The sequence below is a fragment of the Pteronotus mesoamericanus genome, unplaced genomic scaffold (assembly GCF_021234165.1).
Source record: "Pteronotus mesoamericanus isolate MK-2021 breed Mesoamerican mustached bat unplaced genomic scaffold, CSHL_Meso_final contig_98, whole genome shotgun sequence".
NCBI classification, from domain to species: domain Eukaryota; kingdom Metazoa; phylum Chordata; class Mammalia; order Chiroptera; family Mormoopidae; genus Pteronotus; species Pteronotus mesoamericanus.
Genome location: NW_026555295.1, coordinates 7,274,328 through 7,290,049, shown reverse-complemented (window position 1 = coordinate 7,290,049; position 15,722 = coordinate 7,274,328). Strand labels below are relative to the sequence as shown.

At 36.1% G+C, this 15,722-nt stretch overlaps 1 protein-coding gene across 1 annotated transcript in view; it reads right to left on the bottom strand.

Annotated features, from left to right (window-relative positions):
• Positions 1–15,722, bottom strand: part of WDPCP (WD repeat containing planar cell polarity effector) — a 357,672-nt gene that overhangs the window by 233,875 nt on the left and 108,075 nt on the right. The window contains exon 7 of the mRNA XM_054586899.1: positions 2,404–2,518. Within this exon, the coding sequence (XP_054442874.1) occupies positions 2,404–2,518 (115 nt within the window). The remainder of the gene's footprint in view (positions 1–2,403; positions 2,519–15,722) is intronic.

Here is a 15,722-nt window from a genome sequence, read left to right as displayed (position 1 = left end):
GAAATATTATAAAAGGCTATTTTCAAAAGATAAATGTTAACTGAAATAACTAAAGTCTCTTAAATATCATTATGACATTTTACAAGGATATTGATATTGGAAAGAAATGATAATCATCAACCTAATCACACATGGATCTGATACCTTTCCTTCTTTTCTGAGACCATTTCAATATACTCTGGTGTTTGGGGACTACCACCAAATAACAGTCAATATAGTTGGAACTAGAGCTATAAAAGCATAACATAAGGACCATTTAATACCTGAACATAAAGATAAAAATATATACCTCTATTTATTCTTAGCCTTTAGTCCTGTGTTTATATGAAATAAATCATCTGAGAATAAACTGGATTTATTAAGGAATACACACCAATGTTCCCCACCAATCTTATTTCTTTATTCTTAAATTTTTCATCAGTGAACTTTCTTTTGAGGATATACAAGCCAATGAAATAAAGCATTTTATTTCTAATATGTGCATTATATAAATTAATATTTAATAAGGAAATAAGCAAAAATATTTCTACAGCTTTATTTCTAAAGCATATCAGTAGGTAGATAATTTTGGAGTTGCAGAAAGGGCCATTAATATGATATAAAATGATTTATAAAAACAACTGAGAAATGTTTTATGTTTTTCCTAGCATTAAAAAAATTATTGAACGTTTTATGTATTTTTCTTTACTGTTACTCCCCTCACTGTGCAGTGACCAATGGTAGAGCTACACAATTAGAGGAGAATCTGGAGAACTGCCAAGAAATCACTGTTATCACAGTCTCATGAGAGTGCATTATTTTGGGTACAAATAAAAGAAACAAGTGAAAGAAGATATCTCAGACACGAATAGTGTTGGAAGTCTCCTTTCAATTCTTATAGAGGTGCATCAGTACGATAAAATCACAGTCACTATTTTATTTGCAGTGTCAACAAAGGGGTCGATTATGAGACATGAAAATGAAACCTCTTCCATAGGGAAACTTCCTTAGCATCATATTCCTATAAAGAAGAGAAAATGGAACACTTACAGTCCTTATTATTATCAGTAATATTGCTAATAGCCATCCTAAAGACTGCTTTTCTTTAAGATGATGAAATTGAGTCTGATCTATTCAGAGGTAGCCCTGACCTCTGTCTTTTCCATTAGACCACACTTCCCTTTGATTATTCAAATTAATCAAATTCAAATTAAGATAATGACAATTTTCAACCTCTAATGAAAATACAATCTGTTTCTTAGAACTTTTTCTGTGACTAAAAGAACATAACCTTAAAACTTTAGGAATCAGTATAGTACAGTGTAAAGAAAATGGGTTCTGCAGCTAGAACCTGGGTTCAACTTTCAGCTGTCATTTTGAGCTGCTCTTAGTATCACATTTGTGGGCATGTTCCTTAGTATCTCAGCTCCAATTTCCGGACCTATAAGGTGAAAATAACTATACCTTGTAAGCAGTTGTTTCTTGAACTAAATAAAATGGGTAGGCTGGTAAAGCATAGAGCCTCTTAGGGATCAATAAATGTCAGTATCCTATCTTTTAAATATCTGCCTTAAAATCTTTTTATGTGTTTTGTAGCAATTGTATACCATTATGGTATCACTTAAAAGGATTCAGATTTATCTAGTATATTTGGCATTGATTTTTGATATTTAGAAATACTGTGCAGTCCCTATGTTGCACACCTGAAACTAATATAATATTGAATGTCAACTCTAATTTTAAAAAAAAGAAAGAAAACATTGTCTGGTTACGGTCAGTTGGGGGAGGGGGATGTCAGGGGGTGAGGGAAAGGTCATCAAGGAACATGCATAAAGGACCCATGGACAAACCAAAGGGGGGTAGGATTGAGGGTGAAAGGTAGAGGTCGATGGGGCAGGGGAGAGTGGTGGGGGGGGAAATAGAGACAACTGTACTTGAACAACTTACAAAAAAGGAAAAAAAATTAAATATTGTCTGGACTGCCTCAAAAGTTAATACTCATAGACTTTGGTAACATACAATCTTCCTAAGAGACAAAGCACAGATTTTTTTTAACCGAGAGTTATGTTGACACATTTGGGTTATTTATTCAAAGTTAATTTGAAAATGAAAAATATTTGAAACATCAACAATAGGAAACTAATTTTGAAAGAACACAACAGAAAACCCATTTTGAAAATATAGTCACATGTTTTAAGGAAAAGGTGAAAAATATTCAGAGCATGAGCCTACCACCTAACAAAAACTTTGATATTAAATATTAGTCAAAACTTGTATTGATCCCATGGGTAGTAACTATGCTATTACAAGCAATTACTAGTGTTTTCCAGTCCCCACTGGTAATAATTAGTCTACCTGTTGACAACTATTTCTCCTGCCCCACTGTTAATTGTAGGCAATTGATTTGCACATGGGGGTAATTACCATCACTGATGGTGTCTGAGATGAGCTTCCCCACCAGGCTTCTGTCAATCACCACTTTCTCCAGCTGTGGCCCAGAAAGACTTAGGGACACCAGCACACCTGAACCAAAGAGGAGCTAAAACCAGGTAAAAGAGGAGAGGGAGAGGAAGATATATTGAGGATTAGAATCTTTCAAAAATCTTTCTCTAAATGCATAACATATTTACACATGCATTTATACCATGAAATTACAGTTTTTCTTCATCGAAAAATAATCATTGACAGATACAGATGGTTAAATGATGCAACATGATAGATGCACTGATTAAAGCTACAGGCAAAAATTGAGTTTAGTCCATGCTTATTAAAAGACTAATCTTCTCAATACTTAGAAAGTACTCATGCAGAAATAACTGCTTTGCATTGCATTCCAAAAGGTAATATGTTCTATTAAAATATTTTGAAAGAGTACTGTTTATATCAAAAATTAAAAGATTTCTTGACCTTTGAGTAGTCATTGCTACCCACAATAGAAAAGATGTCATCATGACAACATGAATGTGAATGATTTATTTGGAATTTAAATCTCACTTTTACAAATAAAGATTTTGTCCATCTAAAATATTAAAATACATAAAATCAAGACAATTGAAGTAAAATGTTAAATTCAAAAATTCATAAATGATACATACCAGAAATAATTTCTCAAGAAGAGGTAAAGAAATGTAGTAAAGTATCCAGGCTTTATCAATATCAGTGCTCACCCAGCCACCCAACAAAAGATGATTTAATATCACCATTATGATTTTATACTGCTCTTTTCAATTTGTGACGGCATAATTCATTCATCCCCAAATGTTTAAAACTTCTGAAGGACTATGCATATGCGTATGCTTGTTATCTATGAGATTATGAAATATCAACATTGGAAGAAATTGTTTCACCTTCAAGGCAACAGACTCAAAGCAGATGAATCATGGAATAGCATATGGTATAAGAGGAAAAAAACCAATTGTTAGTAAACTTAGCATGAACATGCCAGCCAAACCCCAAGACAACTATGATTTTAAACAAAATGGGAATTCCCCACCTACCTAGGCATCATGTCCCAGCTAGAAAGGATGATTCTGTGTCAAGGCATATTGGGACATGTGTGAAAAATGAGCAGCATGAGGGACCAGGGCAATATAAAGAAAGACCACTATTCTCCCACTGCCTAACAGATTTCAGGCACATGATCAGAAAAGACACAGAAGGGTCCCTTTGTACTTAGCTGTTAGAATGTTTGTCTTAATCACGAGAAAGCTTTCTTTTAAGTCTTGTGAACATCACGATTTAATGGACTGTCCATTTCATATTAATGCCATTAAACAGGGTAGATGGGGGTAGGACTTAATCACCTTTATTGGTTTTGGAGAAAGCACATTTGTTCCAAGAATTTCAAATCATTTTTGCTACTCAATTACATCCAGCCCTGTAATATACCTTGATGGGAAACACTGGTATTTCCATTTGGGGGAATCCCCCCATAAGAACATAGCATGTGGTCTTCACTCCCTAAATTCTTCCTTCTCAGGAAGCCAATTTTAGGGTCATCTTTCATATCTAGTTCTTCTCCTTGTAATACCCCTTTCCTCCCTCCCCAATTTATTCAAAACATCTGAAAAATAAAGAGAAAAAGACAGATTTTAATCTACTAAAACTTTATACCTATACCCTTAAGCACCTCTCTTCTTAATTTTCCAGAGACTACTGGCTCCTATGGATACTGGCTAGGCCACTTCTATGTTTTTATCTTTAGTGCCTAGAACAATGCTAGGCACATAGTAAGTGCTAACTTAATGTTTAGAGAAATAATCATAATTAACTCATTAAAGGATCAGATAATTCATAGAAGGACACCTAATTTAATCTTCCATTTCCACATGACATGGACGTTCCTTCTGCAGCACCACCTCACGTATCCTTCAAGCATCCAACCCATGCTTGGACACTGCCAGTGACCAGGTGCTCATGACCTTATAAATAAGCTATTCCACCATTGGACAGTTCTAATCAGTTTAAAGACCATTCATTCATTTCTTTCATTCAACAAAACTGAATGTTGAATATACAATATGTTATGCACTAAATTTCATGGCTCAAAAGTGAATCAAATATAATCCTTAAAATAGGTTAAATGTAGGTTAATAGAGGGAGATGGAATACAAGTTAGTAAGCATAATAAAGTGTTATTACTGGTCCTATTATTATAGAAATACCTACTGCATAAAATGAGGGGATTAAGAAAGAGATGGCAACACTTAAGGCAAAGACTAACACTGTCTTCTTAGGGCAACTACAGTACCCCAGTTTTTCTTCAATAGCACTTTTTAAAATACTAAAATAACACAGTGATTAAAAACATGTACTCTAAAATCAGAATGAAATTAGCACTAGCTCTGACTCTTATTATCTTTGTGAGGGAGTTACTTAACTTCTCTGCAATTTCATTTTTTCATCTAAAAAGAGATAGGATAGTATCTACTTCATAGGATGAAGATTAAATAATTTTTTATAAATGGTATCTGGAATAATGCCACATAGTAAATGTTTGCAATTACTATTCTTTTTACTTAACCACTACTCATATAATGTATTCTCACTATATTGTTTGCCATCTCTGAACACATTCTTTTGTGTTTTTAAAAACCTTGTGCTCAGACAGGACTCAGTATTAGACATGAAAAACTCTAGACGCCAGGTGAGTTATAAACAGTACAATCTTTTGTTACCTTTCCCACTTGCTATGATTTCACAAGGATATTGTCTCCAAGGTATTTACAAGTTCATTCAAAACTTTGGAATTTAATTTGTCCAAGTCTTAAATTCTTATTCCTTATTTTCTGTTCTCACTGCCATTATCATCGCTGCCATGAGGTTCATACATTCAACTCATTCATTCCACATATTTAGTACTTCGTATGAGCCAGGCCCTAGAGGATACCCTTGCCCTTATTCCTCTCAGGGAGCTTGCATTCAAGTGTGAACACAGGAAATAAAGTTTTAATATAATGCCATATAGCAACAAGGACTACAGAGAAAAATAAAGCACTATAAGGATGGGAATTTAAGGAACACGCTGTTTTAAGAAGGATGACTAATAAAGACATAAAAAGCCCTCTCTGAAGAGATATTTGAGTATAGACTCAAGTGAAGTAAAGGAACTAGCCACATTTTTTTTTTTTTTTTTTTTTTAAGAAAGGAAGCTTGAGTCAGCAAACAGCAAATACAAAATCTCTGAGGTCAGGATGTACCTGAATGACTAAAGAAAGTTAGGGCAGTGTAGCTGGAGGGGAATGAGGGTGACATATTCATAGAGGACAAAATCACAGAGAGAGTCAGTGGCCCGGTTAAATTGGACCTTTTTTAATGAGAAGCTATTATGTTTTAAGCAGAAGAGAATTATAATCTAATTTGTGTTTTAAAGGTGAACTGAGCAAGAGTAGAAGCAAGGAGACAATTAGGAGGCTGCTCTAAGTGAGAAGATGATAATCTCAACCTGAACAGCAATGTTAAAGGAAATGATAGGTTGAAAGATCTGAGACAACAGAGTGGGAATTGGCTGTGGGAGTGGGGGTGGGGTGGGATGAGTGGAGGGCGGAGGGGGATAAAGGGGTAAAAATTGAGACAGCTGTAATAGAATAAACATGATTTATAAATTTAAAAAGAAAATACAATAAAATAAAATTCTGCCACAGAAAAAGAAAAAAGAAAAAAAAGAAAGATTTGAGATATATTTTTAAGGGGATCAACCAAGACTTGCTAAAGGATTGGATGTGACATACAAAAGAAAAACTCAAAGGTGTTTAGGTTGAGCAGCTGGGTTTACTAAGACAAGGAAATGAGAAGGAACAAATTTAGATTAGAGGGAATCAAGAGTTTGTTTTCAGGAATGTTAAATTTAAGGTGTCTACGGATCTACAATTAGATACATCAAGTAGACAATTAGAAATGAGTTTGTAGTTCAGGGTCAAGTGAGGGTTGGAGGTGTATATTTAGGAGTCATCCACAATAAATAGGTAGTATTTAAAGTCATAAAACCAGGTAAGCTCTCCTTAAAAAAATGAGTGGAGAGGTCATAAGGGTGGGGCCCTAATCCAACCTGACTGCTGTTCTTTTAAGATCTCTGGTCTCTCTCTCTCTCTCCATGTACACACACAGAGAAAAGGACAAGTGACACACAGCCTGAAGACAGCTGTCTACAAGCCAGAAAGAGAGTCTCACCAGAAACCAACGCAGGCCTTGAAACTGTGAGAAAATAAATTTTTGTTGTGAAATAAAAAAAGAATGAAAAGACAAAGGTTCAAAGTCTGAGCTGTGGGGCATTCCAATCTTTAAATATGTTTTAAAACAGGTTAATCTTCTTGACACTTATTTTGGGTACTCATTAGAATCAAGGTATGGCCATCATTTTAGATCTCTTGTGGTCTAGAGGCAACCCTGACACCAGATTTTGTATAAATAAATTAATAAGCTAATTAATGCATTTTTATTTTAAAAGCCTATGGGGGAAGGATAAAGATTCCAAATAGAGGTGCCAAAGATCAAAGATACTTCTGGATGTGATAATGAAGGTAACTAGAATTAGGAATAAAAACAGTCTGAAACTCAGGAAAAGAATATTCCAGCTCAGACAGGAAAGTACTTCTGCCTGTTTACCCAAAAGGTTAATTCTTAAGCCTGCCAAAATGGAACGGGCTATGTAAGATTTGGCAAGACAAGAAGGAAAAGGGCATTAAGATATTGTCCTATTCCACCCCAAAGGGCGGTGCCCCAGAGCAGATCTGAGCTTGAGAAGAGATCCACAGGATGAATCAATGAGATCATGGGGTTTGAACTGATACTTTCTCTTCTCTGACACCCTCCTAAATAAGAAGTATCATTCCTGGTTATTTCTGGTCTAACCATGTTTCTTTCTATTGCCTTTTTCATTTTCTCCTCTTTTTCTCCAACAAGCTTATAACAGAGATGTGCTTTTTCTTTAAGAATTAGGGAAATGATTCCCACAATCTTCAGCTGGCTCTTCAAAGTGGTTTCTCTTATGCCTGCAATCTACAGTGCTTAGATTAAGTACTCAACTGGATGTGAAATGGCACTGGGAGAAGAAAATTATATAACATTATTAATCAAAACAAAAATAACCACAGTAATCTGAGTTCCATTCAACAGGTCAAAAACATGTGAGTGCCTCCTATATGTGTCAATTATATATGGGATACAACAATAAATAAGGCAGACACATTGGTAGAATGTGTGTAGATTACAGAAGACCTCATCTCAGAGAGAAGTGAAGTTTTTGGTTAGGATAGATGACTGCTTCCTAGAAGACGTAGTTTATTACCCATAAGAAAAGACAAATATATCACACTTGTTTTCAAGTATTGAAAAAGAACTGGTACACTAAGTCTTTGTGAGCAGGCTATTTTATAATAGTGGTCATGAACGATCCCATTGCATTCAATATTCTCATAGGTTAAGAAAAGTACCCTAAATCCATGTGATTATTCACACATCTGGGAGGAAATTAAAAGTAAAGGTATGCAGGGTCAGTACTAAAAATCAACAATGGGTGATAGGTTCAATCCATGATTTGAGAGGTAAGTCATGGACAGGGAGCCAAGACTGATCCCATGAAATCATAAGGAGACATATGGGAGACAGCAGGTACTGAACACAATACACAGATGTAACAAAGTATTAGGACTCTTAGAATTACAGGGCTGAAGCAAATATTTAAAGTCTTATAGAGACACTCTCCTGGAGGCCAAGTGAATTTGCATCCTGATAGTAACAAATACCTCCCCCAATCCAAACCACGGGGTAAATGCTGGTGGAACTCTGAGAACTCCAGACAAACAATTTTACGTTATGGAAATAGAATGAAGAGTAATCACTGATCATTTCAGAAGATAACCTAGTAGAGAAATAACACGGTTTCTGTAATTTATTCCTTCATTCAGTAAACATTTATTGGGTATAGAGGGAAATCATGCCCAACTAACCCATTAAAGTACAGAGACAAAACTGAATGTAACTAAGATAAGGATAAAAAATTTAATTGACTCATTCCAGGGAATTGACTTAAGGGCAAGGAACGAAAGGACAAAAAATAGGTTTTTTTCCTAGAAAAAGAAACCTAATATAATTTAAAATCCAGCCTATATAATAAGAATATATTCTGTATTTATATACATATAATTTATATAATTATGTATTTAATATTCATGTAATTATTATATGTATAATTACATAAAAGTGACCATCTCTAGAAAATACTTATAACTTACAATCATGGTCAAATTCACAAAGGTAAATCATATATTTGCCAGTAGTTTTAAAGATATAATGGATAAATTATATCTTTATATAATTCCAGTGTCAGGAAGTGAACAAGAAGACATGCCAGGCAACACGTCACTTTTGTACAAAATTTTATAATTTACAGAGGACTTATATGCACTTTTTCTATAATGAGTGTATAATACCTATACAATTCTGGTACATAATAAGTACACAAATTATAAAAGCTGTAGTAACAAGGTTAATCATCATCCTAATTCACAATCAGGAGTGTAAAGCAACTAACCAAAGGTCTCATAATTAGTGGGAAAGTAGACTAAGACAGGAAAAATCCGGTTCTTTCCCCCTGCTGCTGCGGAATTAATATCCATAACTTTCATTTCTCAGTTGACTTCCATGCAATATCTCATCTGGTTTTCCTCCTTTAGCTCTTACTATACTCTACCAGGGATGTCCAACCCACAGCCTGCGAGTCACATGGAGCCCAGGATGGCTATGAATGCGGCCCAACACAAAATCATAAATTTACTTAAAACATTTTGAAATCTTTTTTTTTGTGTGTGATTATGTGTCACAATGTATTTACAGTGTGGCCCAAGACAACTCGTCTTCTTCCAGTGTGGCCTAGAGACGCCAAAAGGTTGGACACCCTGGAGGGTTTGGACTCTAAACCAATTTCCTTCTAAACCAGTGGTTCAGAACTCAGGGAGATTCTGGTTGCCAAGGGACACTTGGCAATGTCTGGAGACACTGTGATTGTCACAACCTCTATATGTAGCCACTTCCACAGAGGCTCACCTAAGAGAGTGCTTATAAATGAGTTGCTGTGGAGGCAAAGGTGTTTTCCATATCTCCATCAATCAGATTTGGGGACTCCTCGAATTCTAACCAACACTTCTCTCACATACAGAAAGGGTAATGGATGAGGATCTGGTCAGATATCTTAAATGGAGTGGCGGGCAGTGCACAGTTCAGATCAGGAACCTGGGCCTCTTCCACGTGTCTCTAATCATGTTCAGGGTTATGGCTCTGGTGATTAATGCCAGTTGTCAACACAGAAGGAGCCCCAGGGCAAATCAGAGGGCTATGGTAGCTTGATAGAAATATCCTGTAAGAACACCTCCTTGCTTACCTTCCAATTCTCGGCTCACCAACCAGCCTTCTTATCTTTAACTTAGTCTCTTGAGTAATTAATTCATCCATCAGGTGGGAATGCCCCAAGCATATGAGTGAGGTCTGTGATGCCAAATAGATCTCACACTGCGAATTAATAAACTACCATGATGGTTAATAAATCAGTTGCTTGTGAGTTTAGTTGCTGTGAATGCTGTTAGTACAAGAAAACAAATGAAGATAACACAAAAGATAGATAAGTTTAATTAATCAGAAATTTTCTGCCCAAGTCTATGATACACTACTGAAGTAGGGAGGAAATTTTTAAAAGCTGCAGACCTACATGAATAGAATCATCCCATTTTATCAGGGAAAAAGCAGGTGTGGTATGTGTACAAAGTTTGTCCAGAAGGTATCCAGCCACATACTATGAAAAAGAGAGACATTTATTGAAGAAGGTACAAGATACAAGAAACATTGTACATGGGATGATGACACCTCAGTCCTCCTCAAAGTGGGCACCTCAGCACCTCACACAGTTCTCCCAGTCGTCATCAGCTGCCCTGTTGTACCTTCCAGAATCTTATCAATGGTCTGAAATCTCTTCCATGTTAAAGGTGATTTTAGTTTGGGGAAAAGCCAGAAGTTGCAAGGTGCCAAATCTGGGCTGTACAGGGGCTGGGTCACCTCGGTGATTTGATGTTTTGCCCAAAAATTCTACACTAGACACGATGCATGAGCAGGTGTGTTGTTGTGATGAAGCTGTCAATCACCAGGTGCCCATAGCTTCAGGTGCCTTCTGAATCATCTGAACAGTTTCTGAGGAAGAATGTTCAAGCTTAATGCAAAATTTGATGCAGATCAGTTGCTCTACTTGCTAGGTCATTTTGAATGTGACAATGACACAGTACACATGCTCACACTCAATGGCATCTACCGTCCCCATTGACTAGTACAGTGAAGTCATCATTGTTCATGCATGCGCATTCCAGTCCAGTTTCCTTGGCTGCCAAGTTAACATTGATGTGGTGCAATCATTTTTGTCATATTAACAACGGCTGGACTTTTTTGGACAAGCCTCACGTTCGAAACTGCTGTCATTTCACAGCCACATAAGTAGTGCATCTGCTAACTTAATAGTTTTATTTTTTTAATTTTAGGGTATAAATTACAATTTGGCAAAAGCACATGATGTGTTTTCTCTATCAGCTACATTGGCATATGAAACATAATATTCTCAAATATGAATGTAAAGTTTCTGAGTTCTCACACCCAACCTTAGGTGCTTTTAGTTTATACATACATTTCTAACTGGCTCATTCCAACTTGTGCCTCCTATGCAAAGTTCTAAATTTGAAATGTCATGTTTTAAGTTTTTGTCTAAAAATTCTCTGTAACTATTTCAATATAATACATTAAAAGTCTTTTCATTAGCTAGCTATGGAAGTAACTTTACTTTCCCTTTAAAAAACAGATAAATGCTTGGCATGTGTTTGTTTCTACTTTGTAAAATATATATTAAAACCAACATGAAAGGAACTAGATTATTCATAGTTGAATTAATTTAGCCTTACACACATTTACTATTAACTATAATGGAATATATGAAGGACATTCATAGTTCTATGCTGGCTTCCTTTGGGGCAAAATTCCTTGAAGTTACCAAAACAGTAGTAGACATGATTGCCAAGGGCGGAGGCAGGGAATTATGAGTTTCTTTAAAGAAATATTTTAAAATAAAAACAATTAATAAAAGAGACGAAAGAGCCATTTATAAAAAAAGCAGGAGGGAAATGTTGATTGATGATACAAAGACACACTATTATAAATAAGATTAAAATTTCCTTTGTTCCAAAACTGGGTTCATTTCTTGCTGTATTTTCAAGAGTAAATAATTAATGCATCAATGAATTATCATTATCACAGGTCATCAAGATAAAATGTAAACTCTATTTTTGCTGGAAAGGCATGAATTTTTTGCTTAAGAAAATTATCAGGGCATGATACTAAACGTCCTAACTGAACATGAAGATTACTCAGGTACAATGTTATGTATGTACAAACAAACAGATACACCTTCTTATTCTTAAAATTTTTGTGGGTGTGATGGCCATGGACATGTACCACTCAGAGCTCCTTCAGGAGGAATGGAAGCTGGGAACAAAGTTAACTGACAAAGGCCACACTTTCCGCTGGTGGCTACTACCCAATGACTGAACGTGGTGGGGTATTAATCCTATAGCAGACCCCTCTAATGGGCAAGTTTGGCCCATGGACTCCCTCCTTGGCCTGGCTGAAACTTTCTCAGCACCATATTGTAGCCTGAGGCTCTTTATACCCAATCCTTTTTTTTTTTCCCTCCTTTCACAGGGTTCAGACCAGCATCTCAGTCAAACAGCTCTCCCCACCTATTCCTGTTCTTTCTTCTATTCTATTTTTCACATCTTCCCCATAAGTCCCTTGCATTCCTAGTACCATCTTGACATCTGCCTCTGGGGAGCACTCTGGGAATGTTTAAAAATATTTTAATTAAAGAAATACATATAAATTGTTAAGATGTCAGAGAATATTTGAAATTATTGTGTACTGTCTTACCCCACCACAACCTCTCATCCCACTTACAAATGTAACCATTTTCAAGTTGCAGCAGTTTCTTCTGATTCTACCCCCACATTTCTAAATATGCGTGTCATTTAGAACCATATTCAGGGACACACACCAGAAACCTCAAAAAATCATTACTGAACAGAATGAGTTTGTTTTTCCTAAGAGAACAAGAAATCTCGAGTTTGGGAGTACATAGCTGACAAGACATCTCCATGATATCATCAGGTAGCAGGGGATATCATCATCCCCTCCCACTTTATTAAGTGGCTTTTTGTCAACATTACTCCAGCAATTAATTATCCCCTTTCCTGCAACAATTTTTCCTCTACTGGATCACTCCCATTAGCATACCAATAGAAATATAAATGTTATTTCTTCCATCTAAAAAAGAAATTAAAATCTCTTTGACCCCACCTCTCCTTCCCTATTTCTCCATTTTCCTTTATAACATAACCTTTGTTATGTTGCAAATCTCTCGTTTCTCTCCCCCCCTTATCTCTTAAATAAATTCCAATCAGGCTCCTGCCCACACCAGCTACTGAAATTGCTCTCATCCAGGTCACCCGTGACCTCTGCGCCACTCCACCTGATCAATGGTCAATCTCAGGCATCTTGTTGCTGGTATCTTACATACCAGTTATACCTGACTTTCTTCTTGAAACTTAATTTCCTGGACACCACATTGCCTTCAGAATGCTCTACCCCTGGCTACTCCTTCTTAGTCTCCTTTCTCCATTTCTCCAGTCTCCAAATGCTGGAGGACCCCAGGGATCAGCCCTTCAGCCTCCTCTAGATCTCTAGCTATACTCCCTAGGTGATTTTCAGCAATCTCTTGGCTTTGATACCATCTCTGTGGTTTTCTCCCAAATTTACCTCTCTAGCCCAGACCATTCTCTGAACTATAGATTGCTATAATTAATGATCTATATGAATGTCTAATGGGCATTTCAAACATTGATGCCCAGAACTGAGCTACTAATGTCTCCTCAAAAATGCCTTTTCTCAATCTTCCCCTTCTCAGTGAATGGTAAATCTAGTTCCTCAGAAATTTCTTCTACACCCCACATTTGATCCATTAGCAAAATCTGATGTCTCAAAACTTAAGATATACTCAGAATCGGGCTAGTGCACACCACTTAACCACTCCCATACATCAAAGTCACTATTATGACTCCCCTGAACTATGGGAACCACCGTTAACTGATCTCTCTAATTTGATTTTGTCCCCTGAATGTGTTCTCATGGCAATAGCCAGATTGATCCAATTAAAAAGTAAATCAGATCAAGTTCCTCCTCTGCTCAAAATTTTTCAAGGGTTTCCCACCACACTTAAGAGTTAAAGGCAAGTCTATTTAAGGGCCTAGAAGACCTTATATAACTAGTGCCTCATTTCCTCTGCTCTCAATCTTTACTACTCTTCTGCTTGCCCATTATACGCCAGTCATATTGATTCTGCTGTTCTTCAAACATGCCAAGTATACTCCCATCTCTGAGCCTTTGTACCTGCTGTTTCCTCTACCTAGAACGCTCTTCTGCAGATATCTTCTATGGCTTGCTCCTTCATGTCTTAATCACATAATATTTTGGTGAGGCCTTTCCTGGTCACCAAATATCAGGCCCATCCTCCCCACCAGCCCCCAAATACTTCCTATCTTTCTTGCTTTCTTTTTCTCCAACAGTTTTCACTTTCTTACATAATCTAAATTCTACTTATCAATCTTTTTCTTGTCTTCCCTATTAAAACAAGGATACTTTTTCCTTGTATACCAAAGATACAAGGTCATTTTTGCCTATTTTATTCACTAAACACTAAGCACTATTATTTGGCATATGCAGGCATTAAATCTATTTGGCTTTGAGTCAAACGTGAGTTCATGTATATCTCAGACTTATCTCAGATCCAGACTTGAAGAAAGCACAGAACAGACACTGAAAAAGCACATCTCAGGTGAGTATGCCCCTTTAATAAGCTTTCTTATAAGCCCTATCAGCGACCTCTGCTTGCTTTGGCCAGAATTGCTCCATATGGCCACATCTAGCTTCAAGAGAAAAAGAAAAGCTGAGTATTTAAATTGGTGATATTGCCACTCAGAACATCATGGTCTGTTCCTAAGGAAAAATGGATATTGGGCAAGCAACTAGCAATGTTTTCCATATATGCTGTTATCTTGATTTAGTTGTTATTTACTGATTTCTTATTTTAATGAATCTTTGTCTTATGTATATTATCTCTCATTAGTAATTATTATTGATAATAGTGATTAATAATAGCTATTATCATTAGTTCTCCTATATCAGATCAGATATATGGTCTACCACGTCCTTTTCTTCCCTCCTTCCAACCTCCCTAGAACCTTCTGTACCCTGCCCCAATTTGGACTAGTTGCACTCTAGGCCTAAGGCACAGTTTTTATTCTAAGACTTCACTCCCATACTATGTAAGATCCTCTGTTTCCTGGATCCTAAGAATCTCTGTTGTTTTAAGACAGTACATGTTCCAATAACTTCCTGAGAAAAGTACATGGCAGGTAAGTTGTTTTTTTTTTTTTTTTTTTTTGAGCAAACAAGTCTGAAAATGTCCTTGTATGAATGACAGATTAGAAATCTGCATAAAGAATTCTAGGCTAAAAATCACTTCCCTTCAGAATTCTGAAAGCATCATTCTACGGTCTTCTAACTCCTTGTTAGTGAGAAGTCTGATATAAGTCTGATTCCTATTCCTTTGCATGTATCTTGTTTTTCCTTTTTACTCCGAAAGCTTTGAGAGATTTTTTATTTTTGGTTTTCTAAAATTCACAAAACATGCCTTGATATTTGTCTTTTTTAAATCACTGGGTTCTTTTAAATTGGAAACAAGCAACCTCCAGTTCTGGAAAATTCTTTTTTTGCTGCCTTTCTGTTTTCTCTTATTAGTTAAGATATTAGATCTTCTGGCCTGAAACTCTAATTTTCTTATCTTCTACCACCTATGTTCACTATTACATCTTTCTGTGTTTCTGTTCTGCCTTATAGGAATATTTCAACTTTATCTTTCAATATTTCTATTAATTTTTCTGTTTATGCTGTCATATTCACAAGAGCTCCTTTCCTTTTCCCTGACCACTGCTTAAAAAAAAACAAAACAAAAAACCATTCCTTCATGTTTCAGGTATGCAACAACTACTTTTATTTCTCTGTGGGGATCAATTTTAATGCCCTGAATTTAAATTGTTTATTTCACTATTCACGATTCTTTTTCTTTTCTATTTTAGCCTCAACTCATAGATCTCACATTTACA